The sequence below is a fragment of the Lates calcarifer genome, linkage group LG15 (assembly GCF_001640805.2).
Source record: "Lates calcarifer isolate ASB-BC8 linkage group LG15, TLL_Latcal_v3, whole genome shotgun sequence".
NCBI lineage: Eukaryota > Metazoa > Chordata > Actinopteri > Centropomidae > Lates > Lates calcarifer.
In genome coordinates, this window is record NC_066847.1 from 15,473,414 (window position 1) to 15,499,623 (window position 26,210).

At 41.0% G+C, this 26,210-nt stretch overlaps 1 protein-coding gene across 2 annotated transcripts in view; it reads left to right on the plus strand.

Annotated features, from left to right (window-relative positions):
* The window catches only part of LOC108876264 (low-density lipoprotein receptor class A domain-containing protein 4), a 192,005-nt gene that overhangs the window by 138,118 nt on the left and 27,677 nt on the right, over nucleotides 1–26,210 (plus strand). Inside the window, exon 1 of one of the 2 annotated variants that reach the window (XM_018665647.2) lies at nucleotides 6,338–6,754. The exons of the other annotated variant lie outside the window; for it this stretch is intronic. Within the exon in view, the coding sequence (XP_018521163.1) occupies nucleotides 6,661–6,754 (94 nt within the window). The 5' untranslated portion in view covers nucleotides 6,338–6,660. Of the gene's footprint in view, nucleotides 1–6,337; nucleotides 6,755–26,210 lie in introns of those variants that run through there. 2 annotated transcript variants of the gene reach the window in all.

A 26,210-nucleotide genomic window follows, 5' to 3' on the forward strand; every position in this document is an offset into this window, starting at 1 on the left:
ACTTTGACCTATTTTTAAATCTAACACCATGAAGGTCAGGGAATCACTAAAGTTCATAATTCATCAACAATTTGATGGCAACCATCCGATTGCTGTTGACAATTTCCCCTTAAAACCACAAATGTGAACCTCACTGTGGAAACAGACGAAAAGTCAGGGATCAGCTTCTTGGCACTATAAATGTCTATACAAAATTTCATAGCAATCCATGTAATAAACTGGACTATGCTTCATGTAAATCGCTGTTTAGTCTGTCACTATATCTAACTCTACTTTTTTCTTCCTTTGTGTTTTATGTGTTTCTTTTGATTGAATTCAGCACAGTTGTGTAGTGGGGATGGTTTACACAAAGCATAAAGATCACTGTCTGAGCAGAAAACCTGGGGATAAGAGAGCTATATATGCACAGTACAGTGGTTGCTGTGAAATGCCTGCAGTGAGAACAATATATTGAGTGATAGGGTTGAGGTCAAGGCTCTGTACTGTAATATCAACAATAATGTCTGTCCATTTTAAAGCAAAAAGAAAGTCAGTTGTGCGAGAAACAGAGGGAAGGTGACTGAATATTTACATTTTGAGCAAGTTGACTGTCTTTACATTTTACATGGAAGAATGTCACATTAACTTGTCTTTTCGCTTGGTCTTAAACAATGTTTTGGTGTCAAGTAACATCCAGATGATTATTCACTTCATTTGTCAGTGGTTATAATGTTGTGGCTGATCAGTGTGCACTGTATATATACCTAATTTCAAAATTGTGTACTATACTGTGCACATGCTTGTACTGTATGTATGGACTCTTACCAGCAGGAGGCTGTGACCCGCACCATCCACACTCTGTAATCACTGCTATTTATGACGGCATAAAACAACACACACACTCTATCTCTCCTTCCCTCAATTTTACACGTGCACACACATTTATAGCTGCTGTCTGTCCACTGGCTGTGTGATTATTGCCGTCTGGGTTGTGGCTCTTATCAGTGTTGTGACGGAAGTGGCTGATGGAGACACATGCACAAACACACCTTTGCTCTCCCCGACTCTCTCCTTCTTTTTTCTTTATCTTTTCCTCATCTTTCTTTTCTCTCTCTCAGCTGTCTTTCCTCTGGTAGAGTGGCAGTGTTCTTGTCATCTTTCAGCTGTGCTCTGTCCTTCCTCTGGTAGAGTGGCAGCATTGCAGTGCTGCGTCTGCGCTCACCCTGCCGAGCGGTGTGCCAGTTCAGGAGATTGGCGTTAAAGCCAGACATGAGCTCATCGGCCCAGCTGGGCAGACAGCCCATTACAATGCTCAGCAGGGCCCTACCGCAGGGGTGAAAAGAGCTCAATACCTGCTGATTATCTACTCTTTCTCTCTGTCTGTGTTTCTGTGTGCCTCTCAACCTCACCCACTGGCTCTTACTTTCACTGTATGTCTTTTCCTCTTCTCTTTTCTCTTCTCTTCTTTTCTCTTCTCTCCTATTTTCTTTTTCTCTCATCTTGTCTTCTTTTCTTCTTCTCTTCATTTATTTATTCACTCAGTCAGGTATCTTCCACCACAGGTTCTGTCTATCTCTTTCTCAGTCTTTCTTTAATTCCAAACTGATACACATGGTCTGTCTCTCTTTCTATCATCCTCTTTTGTCTTTTTCTTTTTATTTGTCTCCAACACTTACACAACATTCCAGTAAGCACTGTGATGTCTTGCATCGGTGTCTGCAGCAGTAAGAGAAGTGGGGAGGGTTGGTTTTTGATATGACTGGAGTGGAACTGAAGTATGAATGTGTGTGTGTGTGTGTGTGTGTGTGTGTGTGTGTGTGTGGAATGACAGTTGTGGGAAACAAGACAGCTGGTGCACCTGTGTGGACAGGATATGACATGGCACTGCAGCCAAACAAGGACCGGAAGCAGCAAATATGGGCCAGGCATTTTTGTTGAGTGAAACTCCCTATTCTACAATCTCACTGTCTGGATTGGCCTTTCTGTTACTTAGCTCTTCTCTGAAGATGGCGAGCTACAGTCGATGCTGAATGAAAGGCACTCTTTCACTTGCTCTCTCTCTATCTCTCTCTCTTCCTCCCTCTCTCACTCCCCAGCTTTGTCAGCTGGTGAGATGCATTGCGGTTAATTTATGAATCTCATTCAGCCTTGGTATTAAGACTGAGTCATATCCATCTTTTGTTCTGACATTTGGAATGGCATTCAGCAATACTGACTTCAAACAGGGGTCACAGGGCATTTCAAGTTACTGGTTTAACTGAAAATCTTATGATAGAGTCAAAATGGATCATCTTCATGTGCAAGTCTTATGATAGAGGCTGTACCCACAGGAGAAATTGTTTGGATAAAAAGGCATTAGTGATGCAGGATAGAAAACGTTTTGCTGAAGTTTATGCACTGGCTGGAAGTGCACTGTGTACATGTACGGTACAGTGCAAGTTATTTCACGTGCTGTAATCTGTCAGTTTGACCAGTTCGTCTCATTTCCTGGTACTTTACATGGAATATATGTGGATACAGTATTTCATTCCACTAGGGGTATTGTCATGTTAAAGGATCACTCCGTTGATATTATATGGCTGCAAAACTGGAAACACACTCTTGTCTAAAATTTCATTCTATGCTGTAGCATGAAGGTTTTTCTGAGCTGTAACTGAAAGGCCAGGCACAAAAGTATGAGAGTAGAGGTGTCCACATTTAGGCAGTTTAGTGTAAATGTTGTTCCTCTTTATACCAGAAAACTGCTATATTTAAGATTTTTTTGTGTGTCCTTTCGTTTTGCACGCTGTGATTCACAGCAAATTTGAATACCCTCTATAATATGATCTGTAGGATGAATCTTTTTCATTTTCCCTGCATCCTCTTCCATGTTCCCTTGTGGTTTCTGATGAAGATGATTCAAAGCTTAAACCTGTGCTCAGGAGATTACTTTGGTTTCAGAAGTAATGAAGCGACAGAGAAGAAACCAGAGAAGAACAGCTTTTTCCAGTCCATGTTTGGGATGGGGCATGAAACAGACATTTTCCTAACTGAGCCACAAGATGGCGCTATGAAGTAGTCTGTTATTCAGCACCACATAGGTTCAGATGGAGAAGTTGCTCTGGATGTCATTGCTTTTTTGTTGTTGTTGTTGTTGTTTTTTTAGGAGGGAAGTTGTATTCCACTGAAGCCTGTACTGTGCTGTTTCAGTCTGATCACATCACTGTTGCATTCATGGTCTCACCACAAAAATCTCAACAGAATTTCAAGCATATGTGGCCAATAAGAAAGTACTTCTGTTTGTTTTTTTAATCTACTCTGTATCTATAAGCATCTGAACCAACATAATTTTTATCAAGCCTAATTGACCACTATATTTTGTCTTACTGTGAATGCCTACGACACAGCCTCTCACCCCTCAATTCATCATCATCCCAGAACTGAGAAGCCAGATGATTGAGAGGAATCGTCCAGTCACTTTGGATATGTGGACAGATGTTTACCGAAGAATCCGTTAGCTCTGTGTCAGTTTGCATTACACTGACAAGTAGGAGCTAACTGAGCGAGTGCCTTACACTTTAACAGGAACACCATGCCTATGGCAGATAACCTCAGACCAGCCATCATGTAAAATACATTTTGCTTAAGGTTTCAATGGAATGACTGTGTGTTAATGAACACAAGGGGTTCAGGTCAGGTTGTGGGACTTACATTAACTAGTTGGGTCTGGATTTGTTTTAGAAATAATTGCGGGTAAGGAGTTGGTCCCGGTACTGAGTTTTGCAGGTGCAGATTTGCAAAATTGGATTCTGGTGCAGTGTCTGTGTGCGTGTAAGCAGACTGCACAGGGGGGATGGTAGGGGAGCTGGTAGAGTAGAGTGCATTTGGTATTCAGCCGTGCCCAGTAGGCCTATTTATCTGTCTGTTGGCTGTCTAGTCTGGTCTGGCCTGTTAGTGGTGTCACCCTGCTTGCTCCCCAGGGGACTAAATTGATGGTCCAGACAGGCTGTGTGTGTGTGTCTGTGTGTGTGTTTGGTGGTGGTGGTGGTGATGGGGAATTTGTGAGTGGATAGGTTTGTCGCAAGTGTAAGAATCAATGTGTGTCTGAGGCCACGTACGAGAGCTTGTCTGGAGTGCGCCTGGGTGTCTAGACGTGTTTTTAAGTGTGTGTGTGTGTGTGTGTGGACATGACAGTGACCTCACATCAAGACAGAAACAAACTCCCATCAGTGTCTGGTTTGATATTGCTGCATTAGGCGACAAGACATCAGTGCCTCAGTTTGTTGCTTTGCACACTGCGTCAGGGTCACGCGTCTATTTTTCTTTTTATCCTTTTCCATAAGTGCCGGCTCATTTATGGAGTGTGGAATTTATTGGAAGCCGTCAAGAAAAATATTTTTGCATGATTGGATATAGAACTTGGCTAGTGATGCGGCATAAAATGAACAACATCTGTTGGAGGTCTTGCTTTTCCCATTTACTTATTCTCCTTCACAGAGGTCCATTTCATTTTATATGTTCACAATGAATATGATTTTCTCCCTGTCTAATGCACAGATAAAATAGGACCACCTGGACACTCTTCAATGACCTCTGAATGTCCCTAGACTATAGTTTGGCAACCTGCTGATCTAGAGTGGCATTCAGAGCATCTGATCATTTGAACAGACAAGTGTATTTATAGACTGCAGACGGTGAGTGTGCGTGTGTCTGTGTGTATGATTGGGTGGGGGTCTCCTTCCTGCACGTGTCATAGGACTGGCGTGGGGTGTTACTTCAAGGTTAGTCAAATGAAGAGCCATATATTGGGTGCATTACCATACTTGAAGTGACACCCCCACCCCACACGCTCTTCCTCATTGTCAGCTAGGGCCCCTCAGTGAGGTCAGCCCCCCCATCCAACCCACCCATGTGCAACCCTGTTTCCCGTCCCCTCTCCGTTGCTACCTTCAAGTCTACTTCGTAAAGCTCTGCTTCCTATTTGTGAATGATAAATATGATAATGTAATAGCCCTCTCACTTATCTGTAAGAGACAGGGAACAAATTGTTAAATTTTCAAATGGCTTTATCTAAACTGGTTTAAAATCCAGTAGTTTATACAGTCATCATTTTACACACGCCAGCACAGTAGGTGGCTGCATGCACCTTTAATTCCACACCAGTACAACCAAATAAGAAGAAGTAATAGGTAACCTTAGCATATTTGGACTGGCTATCAGGACTATTGGGAGAAATCCTGATCAGCCCCTGCATCAGTGGGCCAGTGACAAGAACCATGTGATGAAGTAGACAGGTGATCAGGACCACATAGTTAAAATGCCTTGGCAGCTTTTGTCAAGTTTTGCCCACACTCATTGCAGTGAGCTCCACAGTGATTAAATATAACTAAGCAGTGTACTGATATACTGTGTGGATTCTCCTCAGCCTCCTCTTACAATTATTGTATATCATACATTATATTTAAGGTGTGATTGTTCATCCTAAACCATTATTATCATACACTACAATAGACCACCCATCTAATCAGGTTGCCTGACACTGTGTAAGTGAAAGGGGTTGAATATTTTTTTGCAAACAGTATATTTCATTTTCTTATAAAATATTTTGTGATGTAAATTTCACTTAATGGTAATTTATTAAAAGTAAATATCCTATATAGAAAAATGAGGGATTTATAAGGTAGGTTGAATGTCACATTCTCATTAGGGACTAAGGTCTGAACCTAGAATCCTAGAATCACTCCTGCAGCCAGCACAATAGCCAATTAATGCATTCTGCAGCTAATACATGCAAGAGGCTTCATGAATATTAACTACTGACACCAGGCAGCACCACACCAAGCTTGATTGAAAAAGAGTCTTGCATAAAAAATAGCAGCTACTCATTCAGAGACCTTTAAAATGTTACCTGGTTTTGTCACTTTAGACACTAGCAAGAAAAACATTAATAAAACAAACAAAATTCACCCATAACATAAAACAAATGATCGAACATGTCTGTTTATATGATCTATGCTTATCTATCTGATGCACCAAAATAGTATGTATCACAAGCTGAAATATTTGAAGTCATGGATTTCAAGTTTGCACTATACAACCTATTTTTCATGTTGCCGACACAAAATGTAGCTTAGTCGGATTATTTCCTTTTCAGAACGCTTAAACACATCTGACTCGTGTCATTGTAAAGCCAGACTTTCCCCGTTTGTACTTTACAGGTTAGTGTTTAGGCGTTTTGTTATGTTTTCGGCTGGTTGAAGTGAGAATTGTGACATTTCTGTCTTCTCCTGAAGGCAGCATCTCTTTTCCCCCTTTCTGGCCCTCCATGGGAGCCCCCTTATTGGCTAGACTTGCCGTCTGTCACCGTATGGGCGGAGCTTGAGCCCGCTGTGTCGGCTCTGCTCTAGTAAAGGAAGGACAGCTGCTCTCAGCGGCGGAGGAAGGAACAGAAAAACAAATACAATGCGTTAGACACGGTCAATGGCTTGTCCCCAGATTTCTTGCTAATGCACTGGCCCTGCCACCCCGTGAGGAATATGGCGTGAGAAAAACCGTGGAAATAGTGCGAAACTGTCGGGAGTTACTCGTGGTGGCGGACCCTGCTGCCACTGCCTGGAAGTTTTTTGTGTTTTTCCCCGTTGGGGGGCCCAGACGGTGGCGGCAGCTCTCTCACCGGAGCGGTGTCCCGGTCTGCCCAGCCCCATGCAAAACCTAACGGCCCCAGGCGGCCCCGGCAACTCCAATGTCACCTGCTCCTGTAACTGCACCGCTTCCCAGCCACAGGGAATGGAGATATGTGAGTAACATTACTTGCGTTTCTCCTGACCTTACAAACCTACTGAGAGACTTTAGTGCCTAATCCGTTTTATGTGCACTCTCCTGTGTAGCGTCAGAGAGACAACAAATCAGACTTGGTATTCATAAAAGACGGTAAACTAATTCTGCTATTAATTCGCTATCAGCCATTTCCTTCAGCAAGGATATTGTTTTTAGCATTACTATGATTCATCTGTAGGGATTTAGATTTTGTTTGCGTTTTCTAAGACAAACTTTATGGTGACCTTAGTGTACTTAGTAGGATTTTGTTGACTTTATTTGAGTGTGTCAGTGGCGTACAGTAGTCATTAATATTACATGGATACTGTAGATGACATGGATAATAGCTAGAGTGAAAAATCAGTCATATAGCATTAGCATTGTTCAGACTAATTGTTTAGCTTCTGCTGTGTTTTACATATTTACAGGAGTTCTTTTTAACAACAACTCTTCTACTGAGAAATTATATCTTTTTACTCTGAGTTTCCTACTTTTTCTAGACGTTTTCAGCTTTAGAGGTTGGTTTTACATTAATATTTGGAGATTTAGCCCAATAGGCCTGACTGGGCTGTGCACATGCTCTGAGGGATCACCACAGAGGGTTAAATACTTTGCTTGTCAGCTTAGACAGGAAACGCTGGAATGGTATGTTATGTCTGTCTGCCTTCTGAGCAGCCCATAGAGAAACTATCATTATCAGCTCTGCCCTAATACTGCTGCCTGCTATATCCACTGCAGACGTTTCCACTTTATGACTGAAGCAGTGCATTCAGAAGAGCAAACAGACGAACACATGCAGGCAGGTAGTGAAGCAGAGGACCGCCAGACAGTGTATGTATCCAGTCTGGCAGATCTGCAGACATACCGATGAAGACAAATAAACAGGAAACAGGCACATAGCAGACATTCAGACAGACGGGTACATTCACAACCAGACAGCCAGAGAAGTACAGACAGAGATACGAACAGTGGTGTGGACAGACACATTCAAAACCAGACAGACAGACATATTGACAGACATGCAGACACACAGACACGCTACAGACATACAGACAGAGTTACAGTGATGTGTAATTTCCATTGGGGCCTAGGCCAGGCTTGGGCAATGTGAGGTGAACGCAGGATATTAGATTTAGATTTGGCAGCAGAGTGTGGTTGCACTGACGCCACATTGTAACCAAGAAGTGTGTGTATTTGTGTGTGTTTGTCTGGCAGATGCACTGGTGTTCCACCATTTGTTTTCTGTGGCATCATCGTATTCCTAGCCAGGAAAAACACACACAATCAGGCATGAACTGGTGCATCTACAGACCCAGTGATACAGCAGAAAGAGCCTAATTGGATAAGATAGCAGACCTGCCTCAGACTTCTAAAATGAGCTGACAAGCAGTGCTGCAAAAAGTCAAATAATTGTGTTGATTGATACTTGCAGAATATGAAACTGCAAAATCAACTCAGTTTTGTTTTTAAGAATATACAAGAATCTCTGTTTGGAACTTTGGCCTTGTATTTTCAATGCATTTTTCATCATCAGAACATCTCATTAGTTGGTGGGAGTTCCATTCACAAGTGGTTTGAAATAACTGTGTCCTATTGTATTGACCGTATGGTTTCAAAAGACCTCTTGTTTGTCTGCTGTGTTGTCATGCAGACTCGGCAAGGCTGAATAATGTAGCTCATGCTTTGATGATTTCTCTGGCTGAAGAAAAGAGCTACAGTCTGCCTTTTTTCCTTTCTTTTTTTTTTTTTTAAAGCAGAGTGGGAAGTCTCACTGGTGTGTTTTCTCATTATTCAGACAAGGAGGAAAATTGAAAGGGACTACGAACATAGAGAGAACACAGCGCAAACAGTGTGTCACGGCCAGGAACCAAACCGCAGTCCACACACGGGGATTCACATGTAGGATGTGAAAGGCCTTTAACACCTTTAACAAGTGTTAGTCTCTAGATGTTGCTGTGTTTGGATTCATTGTACAGTGCATTTATCTTATATTGTACATCCTGAGATTATATTGTCCTGACATCAGACACCACAGCTTCATACAGATGTGTTGTGGGTGTGTATTCTTTAGCTTTATTTTACAGTTAGCAAACACAAAAACTACTCAACCCTGTTAAGGTATGGTCCCCTCAGGAACTTTTTAGTCCACTGCAATTATTTTCCATTTTGTAGTTAAAAAAAAAAAGGTGAACTGACAATCAGGAAAATTATGTGGAAAAAATATGATTAAGGATTGAAAACTGCAGTAAATTATTCAGGAACTTTTTAAATGTAGGGTAGTAGCTCAAAAATGCATTTTTTTTGTCCAAAACAAGTTCAGTGCATGGCAGTATAACTCATTCAGGTTTTAAACAAACACAAGCAATGGAAGAAAAAAATTTTTTTTTATATTGTGAGGCAAGTCCCTTCTTCACTTGTGGTGTTTTTGCCTGATCTAAATCTATCTAAACCTGCTGGCTATTGAGTTTCTTATTTCTGGTGTACTATAATGTGTCCATAACACCAACTATGGAGAGCTGTCAAGTGCCAGAAACTGCAGTTGATGGCCTGGTTGAATTTAATACTATATGCTTGTTCAAATAGTGTCTAATTTTAAATGATAATGTTGTGCCAATTGTTGTCTTTTTTGATTCAGTAAAGTTCTGAAATGGACACGTGTTAGAGCGAGATATTCAGTTTACTATGACATAGAAAAGCATCTGATCCTCACATTGCAGAAGCTAACGTCAGAAAATGACAGTTTTTACTGTTATTGTCAAATGTTATCAAAGTAGTTGCTTGTTAATTTTCTGTGGATTGATTAATTGATTGTAATCAGCTGATTGTTGCAGCTCAACATGTTTACATTGCTCAAACCAAGGTAGTTGATATTGTCACCAAAATTCAAGTATTTTATTAGTAGTAGTATCAAAAAACTTCCCTATGAAAAAAGTTTTTAAATGTGTCTCTCCCCAGGGAAAGCACCAGAAAACCCTTGTATGGAGCATTCCTAGAACATGTTTGTTATCCTCCTTTTCCTTTGGATGCACATAGTTGAAAAGCAGCATATATGCTCTTGCCTCTTGGGAATGGGTCCATATGCCAGAGACTTGAGTGGCTATCTGTGTCTATGTGTATGTAACAGTTAGCCTGCAGCAGGGGCCAGCCAGCCAGACGGATGTAAACAGCCTGATCTGTAATCCTGTGTATGAGTGGTGTTAGTGTGTAGGTGGCAGCGGGGTCATCTGTCAACTACCTCAGGCCAAACACGCACAAGGCTACTTGTTGACTTCCAGACACATACACAAAGATGTGCACACACACATTTACACCTAGATATATGCACGCACACACACACAAACTCATACACACAAGCACTCTTAGGCTCAGCCAATATTTACCCTGCAGTCTCCAGCCAGACAGGCAATCCAATCTCTCACTAAGCTCTTTGTTGTTTGTTTGTTTGTTTTTTCTTTTTTTGCCTCTTTTTTTTGTATGATTTGTTTGTGGAGGTGTTGTTGATTTGGAATTAGTTTGGTTTTTATTTAGTTTTATTATTAATGAATTCTAATAATGGGCCTTGTAAAAAAGACTTTTAACTCAGAGTCTGAATAGATGTTCTGGGAGCTTGGGGAGGGGTGTGGCAAAGACAACCAAACAACAGCATAGACATGGAGATTTTGCAATCAGTGCTCCTGTAATTAATTTCACAGGGAATTACTACACCTGGTTAGGCCCTGTTCATACCTAGCATTAACATGTGTCTTGGGTGATACGATGACAAGTGGACAACTCTAAGTACAGGTGTGAATGCACCCATTGAGGATGCATTAATGATGCATTGAGATCCAATTGCAGGCCACATTTGGAGCTGGTCTGGGCTACATATGGCCACATTCTTGTAGCAGTGTGTATGCAAATGTGTTCTGGGCCATATTGAAGGACCACCTACTCAACTGACATTGTTTGTGTAAGCAGACGTACTTTTTCATTTGGTTCTCAAATTGCATAAACTGGTTTTGTCCGCAATGTTTTAAAATTTTTAAAAGCCCATAGCGACATACACCAATCAGCCATAACATTATGACCACTGGTAAATGAAGTGAATAACATCGATCACCTCATTATAACATCATGTTCTGCTGAGGAAGCTTTGGTCCTGATATTCATTTGGACATTACTTTGTGACGTACCACCCACCCAAATATTGTCACAAACCAAGCACACACTCCAATGGCAACAACACTCCCCAATGTCAGGACAATGCTCCCACCACACCACAAAAACTGCTCAGAAATGTCTCGAGGAACAAGACAAAGAGCCCAAGGTGTTGACCAGGTCCAGACTCCCCAGATCCCAATCTGACCCAACATCTATGGGATGATCCAGAACAAGTCAGATCCATGGAGGCCCCATCCCGCAACCCACAGGATCCAAAGGATCTGCTGCCAATGTCCTGGTGCCAGACATTACAGGAAATCTCCAGAGATCCCATGTCCAAGTTCCAGCAGGTCAGAGCTGTTTTGCCAGTATGAGGGGGACCTATGCAATATTAGGCAGGTTTCACAGGCACTGGTACAGGTACATCAGATTGGGATCTGGGGAGTCTGGAGACCAGGTCAACAGCTTTGGCTCTTTGTTGTGTTCCTGGAGACATTTCAGTTTTTGTGGTGTGGTGGGAAGATTATCCTGCTGGGGGAGGCCCCTGACATTGGGGAGTGTTGTTGCCATTGGAGGCGTGTATGCTTGGTTTGTGACAATATTTAGGTGGGGGGTACGTGACAAAATAATGTCCAAATGAATGTCAGGACCAAAGCTTCCTCAACAGAACATTGTGTTATGACGAGATAATTGATGTTATTCACTTCATTCACCAGTGGTCATAATGTTATGGCTGATCGGTGTATTAAGAATGTGACAAACATGTTGGGTGATTTGGATTGCCTGGAACACACCGACGAATAGACCCAGTCTGTACTGCTTTGATTTTTCTCTTCTTATAATTTCTGGTAGACTAGTCAGGAGAGGTGCTGCCTCCCGCTGGTTAAAACAAAAATGCATTTGGTCTCTGCAAACAAAAACAGCTTCTTTATTTGTATATAGAACAGGGAACTGAGATCTGATTAGAGGTGGTCACTGAAGATGCATGTAGAGATGCATTCTAATGCCAGGTGTGAACTGACGCTCTTGTAGCAGTTCACTTGACTAAGACTTGTCTTAGGAGGTGATTCTGGTATAGGGAACACTGCAAAAGTATCCATATTGTAAGTAATTGGGAGAAAATATAGGTTCTGCTAATTACTATAGCATCATTATAGAAGACGTTAGCCCCTCTGTGTGGTTCAGTGTAAATGAACAAAGGTGGTTTAATCAAGGGTTCCCTTAATGACAATATAACACAAACCCAGGAGATGACACTGTAAAACATGTAGTCCTAGAATTCAGCCTGACATGTTTGGAAATTTTGGGATCACCATTAGGCTTCAAAATCAAGTTCTATGGGTTTGAAAAAAGTTTGGCTAAACACAATAAGTTTGTACTAACTTAACCACTGGTATACAAGAAAACTCCACAGGACACATTTGAGTAGGGTATTTGCTGTAGCTGTTTGGTTAATGTGTGATTTCCCATGATTGTTTGAGCTATATATTACAGCATATGTCGTGTTGTGCTTGTATACTTCTTGGAGTTTCTTGTTAAATTTGCCTCTTGTCGACATTTTTTTTTGCCTTAAATCATCTTGAGCATTGTTCATTAACCTCCCCAGTGTTCTTATATTGTAACCATACAACCCAGTGTTTTTGGAATCAAACTGACAACCGCTGAAGCTACAGACACTTTGGAAAATGCAGCCTGGAGCAGCTCTGCTCACTTCATTCGAGTAGGTCAAGTTGAGGCAGCAATTTTTTAAGTCCATAGCAGTGAAAAGGTCGATCTGTGCGTCCTTCCACTTGTCCCAGCAGCACCTTCATTGCTTACTGCTCCAACCAGCAGCATTCACAACCTCATCACTGGCTGCTGGGACTCTCTTTGTGTCTAGATTCTGCATCCCCAACCCCATGCACACACCCACACAGACACACTCACACACACACACACACATACACACACACTCACGGCATAGACGTCCTCCATTAGTTCCCAAAATACCCTTGGGACCAGGCAGATTTGTAGTCCTAGTGTGTTTGAAGACAGGCCATCCGTCAAATGTGTGTGACGATGGAGTTGGGGGGTGGTTGGTAGTCTGTTGTCTCGGTCAGCATCTATTTACGCACAGTTCAACTGTCTGAGATGCTAAAGAGCTCCGGTGAATGAATCAGTCCTGCTGTCTGCTGCATGTCTCATGACTCCAGGTCTGTAGACGTGGACAGGACATATTAGAGTACATCAGGGTGCTGTGCTCCAGACACACGTTGGCAGACAGTACACAAGCCCACTATGCCTGTTTTTGCCTTGGAGCAGTTTTTTTTTTTAATCCCAGTATTCAGACAAATTAAATGGTTGGCATGTTTATTACCCCTTTTGAACCCCATCTCATGGCATGTCTCACCCCCCCCGAAACAAGGCAGAAACCATTGCTTTGAAATTACAAATGCTGTTTTTTATCGAATGAAACAAACCAAAAGACAGCCAAAAAAAAAAAAAAAAGTGAGAAGAAAAGCAGAAATGCTGCAGCACCTGCTGTTTGTCAGATTTTGGGTAATCCGTTTGTTTGTGTGTGCAGGAACACCCAGACAGTGGAATAATGACATGTCTCTTCCAGTAGTTTGTAGGGTTTTCCTTGGATTTTGACTTTGATGATTTTACATGGTAAAGTCTACCAAAGGGTGGCCTGGTAATGGGGTGGTTTAGAGGGCTCTACAAGATCACCTCAGTAGGGAGACCTCACCCCTCTGTAGCATTTACAAGCCGTAATGCAAGACAAATACACACGATCAACCATTTTCTTGTATATGGCAAGAAAATGGGCATTTTTTTTGCACTTTTCCTTGGCATTCACTTTGTCTCTCGCACAAGCTGAAGAAAAGAGGCTATGTAATATTCAACTTGTAGTTACAAGAGTAGCATTAGTAGTAATGATTTTGTTTCAGTATATTATTGAAGTTGTTATTTAACCTATCACCTGAGATAAATGCACTTGAAGGAAATGCACAAGACAAGACAATCAAAATATAGTTTGTCTCCAGGCCACATTCATATACATTCCAAACATCAGACAGGTCATACCTCTCAAAATGGTACATTTAACATCCATGGCAGCGTGTGATTTGGTTAGGGGAAGATACATCAGATTTCCTTGTTTGTACTTGTGTATCTTGGTTTTAAAGTAATGTTGCTAAATCATAACTAGACACAGTCTTATTAGTGAGAAACTGATAATTCCAGGTGGCCAACAGAAGTATGCATAGTCTGATTTTAGGTTACCTTGTTTGAGAGATGTACATGTGACAATATATATAACTTTGGTTTTTCTTTCAGATTTCTTTAAAAGCAGCAGATCATTTTAAACCAATTTCTCCAACTGCATTATGTTCTCATATACCCTGTGGTTTCCTGCTGCAAGAAGACACTGATCATGTGTGAATGAGTGAACAACTTTCTCCTGTGACCATAAGTAGTTCTTGTTGTTGTTTTTAATTGCCTGAATATAAAGGCTGTTCTGTGTAGTGACTGACAAGTGATTGTGTGTTGCCTAGCACCACCATGATGCCACTCAGTACAAAAAAACACCTCAGTTTGACTGCAATCTTAGCTGCAGGAAATAATCCATTGTTATCTTATTTTTAAATGCCATATATTGTTTATGGTAGTTAGTAGAAACAATGCTATCACTGCAGAATTCTGTATCATGTATGTTAACTGCCTGTTAACTGCCTATGCTGGTTGGTGTATGATATCATTTGGACTAAAGTAGCCAGTAATTTTAAATTCTTCTCTATTTAATGTGGGTTTTATGTTGATGCATACTAACATACATAGTCCCCACAACTATTTTTGTGGATTTGCGTGTTATCTAAACTGAGTGTAAATTATTTATAAACTTTTTTTTTGTATGTAAGCATGTCATTGTATAGCCTATGCTACCATCTTTCATGTCACTGTCGCATCGCCTTCTCACCACTGTACTACCCTGTTGAAGGGGGTAAATCCACAACCCATGCCAGCTTGGCTCCTGGCTGCACCCTAATGGGCCCTTGCTCTGGATGTGACCCCATCACATGATATTATAAGGATTGCACCAGAGGCAGAGAAGGCACGAAGGGAGGAAGAGAGATAGAAAATAGGAAGGAGAAATGTATTTCTATGTCAAATCAACAGAGGTTTCCCCATCTTGGATTTGCTTCATACTTCTATAAATAATGTAATTTTACTCAGCAACTAATGTGCAAAATCTTTGGCTTGTATCCTCTGTAATAATTATATTCACTGGAAATCTATGTGCGTTTTAAAAATTTTTATTGCCTCATAAATCAGAATTTTTGATTTCTTTGAGACATGCTCCTGCTTGCTACTATAACATGAGTTTTAGATATAAAAACTTGAAAGATTTGATGTGATACCATGTGAAGATACAGTAGACTCCAAAACATGAAAGAATTTCTTATTACAGTTGGAAATATGCAACGGTATGCTTACAATTTTAGAAGTTAAACCCATCTAGTAGTGTAGAATAATCCCTGGAAATTTCAAGCACGTAGCATGAATTGTTGAATTGTTTTTTTTTTTTTTTTTAGCAACATTTGTTTGTCAGAACCAAGACCTTTTTTAAAGCCTCCGTATCTCACTAAAAAGATACAAGCCAAAACTTTTGCACACTAGTTGTTTGGTACCATGACATTTTTTACATGAAGTAAGAAGCAAATCCATGACTGTTAGTTGGGAGCGTTTTCTAACTTATGTTAATTTGATATTGAATTACCCAGAAATATCCATACACATACACCAATAGGATTAAATCTGGCATTTCCACTGTTCATGTTGGGTGCAGGTAATGGATGTAACCAAGATGGTAGTTGATACACCCATAGGAAAGACAGCACTGCCATACCACACACAGCTGTAGAATGCTGTAAGTGAACATTCTGTTGTGAGCAAGTGTTATCTGTAGGGTGTTTTATTATCATTTTTAACATTTTAACCCAGTTTAACCTCTCAGCCTGAAGTCAAGCAATGCAGGATGTGTGTGGGAGTCATAAGAAAAAGCCTCTGATTGCCCAGATCCTTCTCCTTGTCCTCCTCTCTACCCTCACTGCTCCTCGCTCTTCATTAGTGATTCAGAGGCCGGTCTGATTTCTGGTCCATCTCTCTGCCCATCCAGACACACAAGACAGACAGCAGTGTCTGATACCTACCACCCCCACTTCTCCCCCTCGTTCTCCTCCTCCTCCTCTCCCCTCAGCAGCCACCAGCTGACCCCAATCAGGCACAGAGCCTGCTCTATTGTTTGGCTGGGGAGACGTGCACACACACACACACACACAGCCTCAGACAAGGGGTAAGAGGAAGATCGAGGCTGTCTGGTCTGGCTTGCCTCTTTGACTCCCAACCCCCCGTCTCCTCTCCTTTTACTTGCTTCTTTTTTTACTGCCCTGTCTTCATGGAGACTCATTGAAGGTCCCAGATGTAACTGAGGCTTGCTATACAAAGTTGTGTTTTGGATTTTGTTTTTGTCAAGGGGAGTCCACCTTTCAGCTCTCTTGTTGGATTTTCTGAGAGTAATGACAGCATGGAGGCAGTTAAAGAAAGAGTCTGAGTAGTCTTAACCTTTTCAGTAACAAAATGTGGTCCGTGTTCACCATGATTGCCACTCAGCATGAATGAATGAATGCAAACACAGCAATTGCATGGTAGTCTCCTACTTAGTAACATGACATAAGCTCACGGGGAGGCTGTTGCTTAGGAGTTAGAGCAGGAAGGTCAGTGGTTCAATCCCTGGCTCCTCCAGTCTGTATGCTGAAGTGTCCTTGGGAAAGATACTGAACCCCGGATTGACCTTGATGTAGCATGTGTAGAGCAACTGCTATATCAATGTGTGTGTGAATAGGTGAATGTGACCTGTAGTGTGCAGCGCTTGGAGTGGTCGATATGACTAGAAAAGCACTATATAAGTGCAGTCCTTTTTTTATTTTTCACACATGTACTGCAGTTGTAGACATTACCCGACAGAGCGAGTGACGGAGTGAGCCAGCAGGTAATTATCTCAGGCATGCCTAAACCAAATGGAACATTTCCAGTAGGTGAGAATGCATCTCACATGGATGGCTGCATGTGTGAAAGGGCAACACCAGAGAATGTCAGGAACTCAGGGTTCATCTGTAAAAATGGCTGTTGTGAAATAATGTTATGAGCTATCCAGATGAATCTCCAGTTCTATAAATCTATGTATTTAACGAATGTAAGCACAGTCAGTGTGGGGAATACACACCGGTTGGCCACAACATTATGACCACTGACAATGAATAACATTAATCATCTCTTTACAATGCTTTGTTCTGCTGGAAATCCTTGGGTCCTGGCATTTATCTGGATATTATTTTGACACATACCACCCAACTCAATGCTGCTAAAGACCAAGCATACCCTCCCATGGCAAACACACTCCCTGACAGCAGGACAGTGTGCCCTGTTATACAAAAACTGCTCAGAAATGGCTCAAGGAACATAACAAAGAGCCCAAGGCATTGACCTGGCTTCAGACTGCCCACATCCCAATGCACCACAACAAACCAGATGTTGGAGGCTCCATCGTGCAACTCTCAAGGCCCAAAAGATCAACCACCAATATGCCAGTTTTAACAGCAAAAGGGAGACCTACACAATATTATGCTGGTGATTTTTAATGTACTGGCTGCTCAGTTTAAATGCATCTAGCATTGCACAGGTGATAACACCACCAGTGGCAGGACTCCCATTTACCTCTTACACTGATGTATAAATCCACCTTAAGTGTGACATCATTCTATATTTTTCTTACTGTCTGACATGTCTTATTTCTCTGTGCTATAGAACGCCATTGTCCAAAAAAACATGAAAAACACATAAGTGAACACTGTTGCACTGGGTAACATGTTCCTTGATTACTGTGAACACACATTGTAGTTTATTTTGACTCAGTCCCAGTGTGGATCAATCCACAGCTGAAAATGGTCCCTAACCTTATTATATGAGTTTTTTTTTAAGGAGGTCTTTTTCATTTTAATTTGGACTTATAGAAAGTAGAGAAGAAGATGCCATACTTTCTAGCTCTGCCTCTGATCTTCATGCATGGCTTTCTGCTGGAAGCTAACATGGCACCTGGCTAGAGTTGCTAATGATGATTAGGGCTCCTGCAGAATGGAGTTCCTGATTGTGAATTATTAATATAGGTCATAGTCACAGAAACCGGCTTGGCCCAGCCCAGTGCTGTCCTAGCACTGTGGCAATATACGACCCCTACCTACCTACCCCTGCTTACCCACAGTCTGCCCCATCTGTTGGCCAGATTAACCCAGGAGATCGCCCACACCAAGGTCTGAACCGGGTGAGGCTTCATCTTAAAGGGTCCCACCAAGAATCGTCTACATCCATGCCATCATGTGACGGATGTTTATATAGTCCAAATCCCAAAATGTTACACCCTATAATGTCTTTAAAAAAACTTTAGACCTTTTGTGACTGTAATAATTATTCTTTCCATGAACAGTTATGCAGCACCATGGGCTGCTCATTTACAGCAATTATATTTTCATGAGACAGGAATCTTTATGGGAAGAGTTTATGGGTCCTCATAAGAAACTTGCTTCTCATGATGGATCACATCTATATACACTGATCATCAGTGTAGGTGGGGTGTTCGGAAGTCCCATTCCAAGAGCCAAATTGCTTTCCCTCAGTTAATATGTGACTGTTGCTGCAGTGAATCTACCAGTGTGGCTGAATGTCTAGGAGTCAGAGCACAGACCGTGTGCGTGTGTGTGCATGTGTGTCAGTGCGTGTAAGCCCTAAACAGAAAACAGACAGACATGCCCTCTCAGCTGTTTTTTGTCTGCAGGAGCACGCAGAGAGAGACAGACTGCAGCTCCATGCAGCGTTGAATGGCTGTGAATCAGCCTCAGTCCAACATTGTCTAATTCTTACATTTTTTACCCAGAGTAAACTCCAAACTGTAACAACCTTAAAACATTTAAAAACATTTCTTCAAAGCTGTCCAATGAATTGGGCTAAGTGGAAACTCACCATGATCTTGACCTGACTTTTGCCATCTGACAAGAAAGAGAAACCACCATGAGCACAAGCAGTACTGAAAAGATTAGTAAAAAGATATAAAAGTGTGTGTCTGTACGTGGGTGTTGCTAAGTTGTTGATATCGCTGGTTACACTCTGTCTTTGTGTCGTCCAAAAGAGTTTTACCTCATTGAGTCAGGAGCTTCTTTTCATTCTGCAATATTCGCCTTGAGCTGAACTCCCCAAGTGGTACTTCTACAGAGAGACAGAGAGAGGAGAGAAAGAAGGAAGTGGGTGGTGTGGGCGGGAAGAAGGAGTGCAAGAGAGAAGGCAAGAAAGATACAGGAGGGAAGAAAAAGAGACGAAGTGGAAGAGAGGGAAGGAGATGTCAAGTCTGTGTTGTTCCTCTGTTCTCAGTATTGACTCTAGAAAATACATTTTCAACAAGATTTCATAAAATACACAAGAGAAACGCTTCATTTAATATTATCCACCTGACCTCAGCTGGATCAGCCCATTTTCTCAACAGCATAGCCACACATTAAAGAAAATCACATTCACAAGAACAACAGTTTTATTTGAACAGCTTGATTTAAAAACAAAACAAAACAAAACAAAAAAACAGAAAGTATCCTAGCACATTAAAGGGTCAGCTCACCCAAAGGACTAAAAAATACAAGACTTTTTTGCATCCCTTTAGAGCCATGCCGATGACTTTGGTTTTCCTTAGGTCTTGTTGAAGTTCAGTAACATTTAATTGAAACCAAATCCAGTGTCAAATATGCTTTTCAAAACTTTTTAAATGCCTCATCAAATCTTGTTCAGTTTGGTCTTCAAAACCTGCCAGTAATTACACTTATAAATGACTAAAATTCAATGAACTGTAATCACCTTTTGTTGGGTTGAGGAGGCAGAAACAGTTTCAAGTGGCACGTGGAAGGCTTATGTTCACAACTTGTAGCTACAACATGAGATGGGATGTATAGCATTAGGGATTACATTTTGATAAATATTTAAAAATCAAAGGAGTCAATACAATTAGAGATTAGTTGATGGATCCATTGGCAGCAAATAAAACGGCTACCACTCTGATACAAGATTAATCATATTATGGTATTTTTCACTCCTAGTTTCAGCCTCTCCAATATGATGATTTATTCCCTTTTTTCTGTCTTACAGGATAACAAACTGGCTACCTAAAATTGTGATCAGCATTTTTCACTGTATTTGGACATTTTATAAGCCAAACAGTTAGTTAATTAGTGAGACAATATAGTATACAATTTAGTTAATAATGAAATAATCTTCACTTAAATTAATGTGTATATGACACACTGAAATAACAGCATGAAATAACACTTTATTTTTAATGAACTACCTGATCCAAAAACTGGAGGTTTTGCTTTAGAACTGTTGATAGAAATTGAGAAGCTTAAAATATACACAGATCAGCCACAAAAATAAAACCTGCCTCGTGTAGTATTGTCTAGGTCCCCCTTGTAACACAGAAACAGCTCTGACCATGCCCTGCAAGTTTCCAGCAGCTTAGACACGGGTTTAATGTCACTGATGTCAAGTTGCATGGACCGGGGACCTCTGGGCTTGTCCTGTGGTGTCTCGCACTGGGACATTCTCCTGAAATTAACATGCAATTCGCTGATTATTTCTCTAGGACAGAGTCACCACTCTGTTGGTTTTGTTGAAGTATAAAAACATGTTTTCCATTTGTAGTCATAGGTCTATTAGTAGAAAGCTCAGTAACTGACAGTAGTGAAAGTTGTTGTAGCATTGACATTTATTACCCACAGATTTGTCATTTTGACGGCACAAGCAGTGGTCAGTTGATATCAGAAGCTGCTCTCAGAAAGTTTTACATGTTGCTCTTTACATATAAAACAGAGTTCGGACATAAAGGTTTCCACAAGAGCATTGTTAGCATCAGAGAATACCAAATCTGGATATTTTGCCAACTAGGAACTGTGAAACACAAACTGTATGATCCAACAAATGTATTTCATTGAGGTAGTCAGCATGTCTGAACTCCTTGTGGGATGTCTGCTATGACATAATACAGTCGTGTTAAATGCTAATATGTGGAGTCAACCAACACTCAGCTCCATGCCACACATATGTAGTATGAGTATGATTATGACAAATAGTCATATGATTATTTGGTCATATGACTAAATATGACCAAACAGTCAGTGTAATTGTAATCTCATTGTTGTAACAGTGGAACCGAAACCAAGTATTTGCATAATATAAAGTTTATATTTCGTTCCCCTGGCAACATATTAAATAGGTCACACAATAGATTACACATTAGATTATTTTAAAGCTATTACTGAATTAATTTATTTGGCATGACAACTATAATACAGCACATGATACCGGCCAAAAGCCAACATATGGTTCAACATTGTCCGACTCATCAGATTTGTATGCCTTCAATCTTACCTGTTCCTTTTATCATTGCCGACATGTTTGTTTTGGAGGAGTCATGGCAGAGAGGAAAAAGTGGTCTAAATCGGGACAGGATTTCTCATAAGTAGCCTCTATTTGTGTGGCTTGCTCAGGTAAAGACCCGCCAAGGTAGAGAAAATCACTCACTTTGAACTTCGGTAAATCTCTCTTTTCAAACTACATACATCTCTCTGAGTGCTGCAGTAACTGAGTGGGGACTAGGGGTTTCTCTATGCACAGCTCCCTAGCTACTGATGAGCCTGCATGTGAGGTGTTCAGGGATCATTGGTAAATTGTAGCATTGATAGTCTGAATGTGAAGCTTTTAGGAGACATCTGTAAATTGTAGCTACAGAAAATAACCTGGGCTTTTCTCCCCCTATAAACTGCATGAGCTTCAGCATGCACAACGGTCATACATTGCGCCACCCATCACAACAAGTAAATCCTCAACCTGTGGGAAACACTGTGTGGATTCATTTCATGAAGAAAGAGGACGACAGAGATGCAGCAGAGTTTTCTGTGAGCAGTGCATGTGTTTAAAACATCAGTATCATAGACAATCAGGTTCATTTAATTGTGCAAAGCCAAAATTGTGTTCGGGATCAATATTCCATTAATTGTGCAGCCCAGGTCATAATAATATAAGCACCATGCAGGCAGGCTCAGCAGATTTTGTCTTTGAATAAGAAAACCTAAATGAAAATGAATGCTGTGAGAATATTCTCCTGGAGATTCAAAGATGATAAAACAGTTGTGTTGATGCTGAAAACCTGTGAAGGACTACTTTTCCTCCCACACAGAAAACTGATGAGGAATTGTGAAGGGAATCGATAAAGAATTGGGCTGATGAGCAGAATCGATAATGGCAATGGTATAAATAAAATCAATTTCCATCGCTAATTACTGGTACAACATCAGTTGAGGAAAGCTGTCAGCTGCAGTGGTTTGGATGAACTGTAGTACTGCAGCATCTGGGATGCTTTTATGCCTCCAGGACTTTAGTTTTATTTCTTTTTGGAAAGACACAAGTGTCTCTCCTCACTTAACTATCCTCCCCTCTGTTTGAACCCCTTCAGTCCCCTCTCCACCCCTGCAGTCCCAGGTCTATTTATACCTCTGTCCCTCCCTCAGTGAGCCTAAAAACATGCTGGCCATCTCCAAAACACCACCACCATTACTTAGAGAGTAGTTATTCCCTGCGTCCCCCCCTCCTGCGCCTGCCTGCTTCTTCTTCTTCTTCTTCAACCGAAGCTTCTTTTCTTTTTTAGTAGTTTCCTCTCTTGTCGGCAGCTGTTGCTCAGCACTGCATCGAAGTTCAGCCTGCGGTCACGGCCAAGTGTTTGGGCGAGGAAAGAAAAGTTTTTTGATAGGACTTTTTTTTTCTCTTTTATCCCTCACAGTTATCTTTCATTTTTCTCCTTGTATACATGCACAACTTTGTTCTTTACCTTCTCTCTCACTGACATTGCTTCCTTCTCAGTCTCTTGCCTCTCTTTATCCCTGTCTTCCTTTCACTGTCTTTATCTTTCCCTTTGGTCTCTCTTCCTCTCCTTCCCTTTCTCTCTTTTCTGTCTCTTACTCCTGCCTAATCCTGCCTGCTAGGCATTGCTTCATGGTTGTTAAGCATCTCAACCTGGAGGAGGGTGGGGGGGACAGAAGGTGGGAAAGAGGCGCTAGTCATCGGTGAAGCCTATTGAGCAACTTAAGCGTGGTTGTTTTGCTCTATTGGCTTGGCACAATAAGACTGCATGTGGAAGACACGTTTACACCCCTTCATCTGAGAGTCAGAGGGAGTGGGAGAGGAGGAAAAGTGGGAGGGAAGGTAGGCCACAGAAAGGAGCTGGAAAAAGAGAGAGAGGCAGAAATGATGACAAACGTATATATAGTGAAGTGAAAGAGAAGAGGTGGGATAAAGAGAGTAGGCTGAAAGAGACAGAGGAGGAGAGCAATAAATGATGAAAGAAAAAGGATGGATGGATTAAAAATGAGACAAACAGATGAATGGATAAATACAGACAGAAGGACAGTAAAAGTGGTGTGACAAAAAGTTAAAAAGGAGAAAGAGGAGAAAGACAGATTCAAACAGAGAGACAGAGACAGTCCATCGTGGTGGAGACAGTGAGTATGACAGTGAGTCATAGCAGAATAAAACACCACGCAAGCATATGCTTCTGTTGAGGAGCCATCTTTTCCAAAATGGAAACCATGATTTGTGGGCAGAGATGAAAAAACAGAGCAGAGCAGATTAAACTGAGTTATTACAAACAGACGGGGTGTAATTACACATTGGAGGAGGAGGCCATTTGTCTTTTGTTGTGAAGTGTGAAGTTTTTTAGTTTACCTCAGAGTCAGTGGTTCAGTCTTTAAGATGTAAAAAACATTCCTGGCATGGTTTCCAAGAGCTTAAGGTGATGCATTCACATTGTTTGCTGTGTCTGAATCACACTTTATAAACCCTAAAGCTTTTAATTTATAGTCTCATAAAACAGAGAAAAGAAGCAGATCCTCATATTGAAGAAACTGGGATTACAGAATACCTGGTAAATTGATAATAGTTTATCAAAATCTTTTGTCATATTTTTTGTTGATTGATTGACTAATTGATAAGCAATTATAGTGGAAATCCTCTGAAATATTAAACTGTGAAACATTTAACTGTTAAAGCTCAAATAATATCAGTGATTGAACATAGTGTCTACATACTCTATGTGGACATCAAGGGGAATGATATGAAAAGCTGATAAGCTCTACAGTAGTGTGCTTTAAATTAGAGCTGCAACTAACTATTATTTTCCTTATCGATTAATCTGCTGATTAGTTTCTTAAATTAATAATTTAGTCTATACATAGAAAAGATGGCATATATTTGAGAAGCTAGAGAATATCTGGCTTTTTTGCTTGAAAAATGACTGAAATTATTTGCAATTTATCAAGATTGTTGCTAATTAATTTTCTTTTGACTGACTTATCACTGCAGCTTAACTTTAAAGCAGAGGCAATTACTTGATTAATGAATTATTTATTGTAGAGATCAAATGTAATTAATTAATCATGAAAAGAACGGGCAGGTTCACTGATAATGAGAATGCATGTTAGTTGAAGCCGTAATGTTTTGTTTATATTTGTCCCTCACCTGTTTCAACAAGACTGTTCCCCAAAACTAGCTCCATAGAGGAATGTTTTTCCAGGAAGAACTTGACTGACAAGCCTGACATCCACCCCATTCTGTCTTTGGACTGAACCACTGACCAGACGTTAAACACCTCACTGTTAGACCTTAAAAATGCCAATTAATGAATGGGAGCAAAATTCCTGCAGCCACATTTAGAAATCTGGGGAAAAGTCTGAAACCAAAAGAGTGACTGTGAAAGAAGGAGTGACAGTCACATAGAAGTGTATTAATATGTAAAAGCAAAAAGTTTCCCAGAGTCAAACCATCAAAAAGTGCCTATAAACGCACCGTCATAGTGGAGGTGGCCTTAGCATATCCAGTATGAGCCCAGTATGTCTGATGATAACTCTGCTCCAGTCTGGTGTCCCATGTTTACCTCATCTTGTTGTGTCCAGCCCCATCCCCCAGTGTCTTTATTTGGCTCATCACAACAGGCACAGAGAGGTTCCAGTACATATGCAACATGCACCCTATGTCTGGGAGGTGTCTGCTACGCCTGCTGATGTTGAAAACCCACTTTAGGGTTGCATGGTAAACCCACCTCTCCTGGGAGCGTGAGGTGTGTGGTGGTTAGAGGGAAGCAGGGATTGCCTGTTTTATTAAATGAACATGTGCCAGGAAGCACGCAGACACAGACAGACAGACAGACCAAAAAAAGCCCTCTCATTTCTTCCTCCTCTTCCCTTCTCTCATCTCTCCTGTTTTGTTTGCACTGCTCCACTGTTTTGTTCACTCTCAGAAATGAGACACAAGATGCCATGCTATGTTGTTTGCCTGCCTTTTAACATCTGTCTGCCTCTCCCACTTTCTCCCTGCACCACTGTCTCTTCCTCTGCTTCTTTCCCTGCATCTGGCCTTTCCCGCTCTGATCTTTTTCATGCCACATCTCTGTGTCCATAATCTGAGTTTCTTCAACCTGAGCTATATTTTCTTTATCCCTCTGTCTTTCTCTCTGACTCTCTCCCTCTTTGTCACTCTGGCAGCTATCTGTTCCTTTTTTTTCTTTTTCTTTTCTCACTTGTTCTGCTTGGCCAGAGCTCAGGATGATTGTACCAATACTTCAGTGCCAAGTTGATGCCAAAATTCAGAAAATATGACAGTAATTGTTTTTCTTGACTACTTCAGGTACCGTAAATGTTGTAGTTGCTGGAAATGTGATTATTCCAGTATTAACAAGTGCATCATTGTAAATTTACAAGTGCTGCAGTCTGATGTCAAATACAAAGAGAAGAAGAAGAAGGAGGGCAGACATAATACATGTAAGTGGATAAGGAAGCAGCTCAATTGGCCAAAATTAAAGTTGCAAGCAGCAACAAGCAGGTTTCAGGGTAGACAAAGCTGCTTCAGCTAGTTTAATTCTATTAAAAGGAGTGAGACCAGTCACACACTTGTTTTATCACCAACAAGCCTGCAGCATTTTCAATAACTGCACACTCAACATTCTGCCATTTGTTCCCCCTTCATTGGATTTGAACAAAGCTCTGTGTATGTTCAAGGGATAGCACAGGATGTGTTCAGTGAGTTAGATCAGGATTGCTCAAAGGAATCTTGTGTTATAAGCAAATGTATGATAGAGTATGCATACGAATTGTGGTGAAATTCTGCCCACTGGGTTT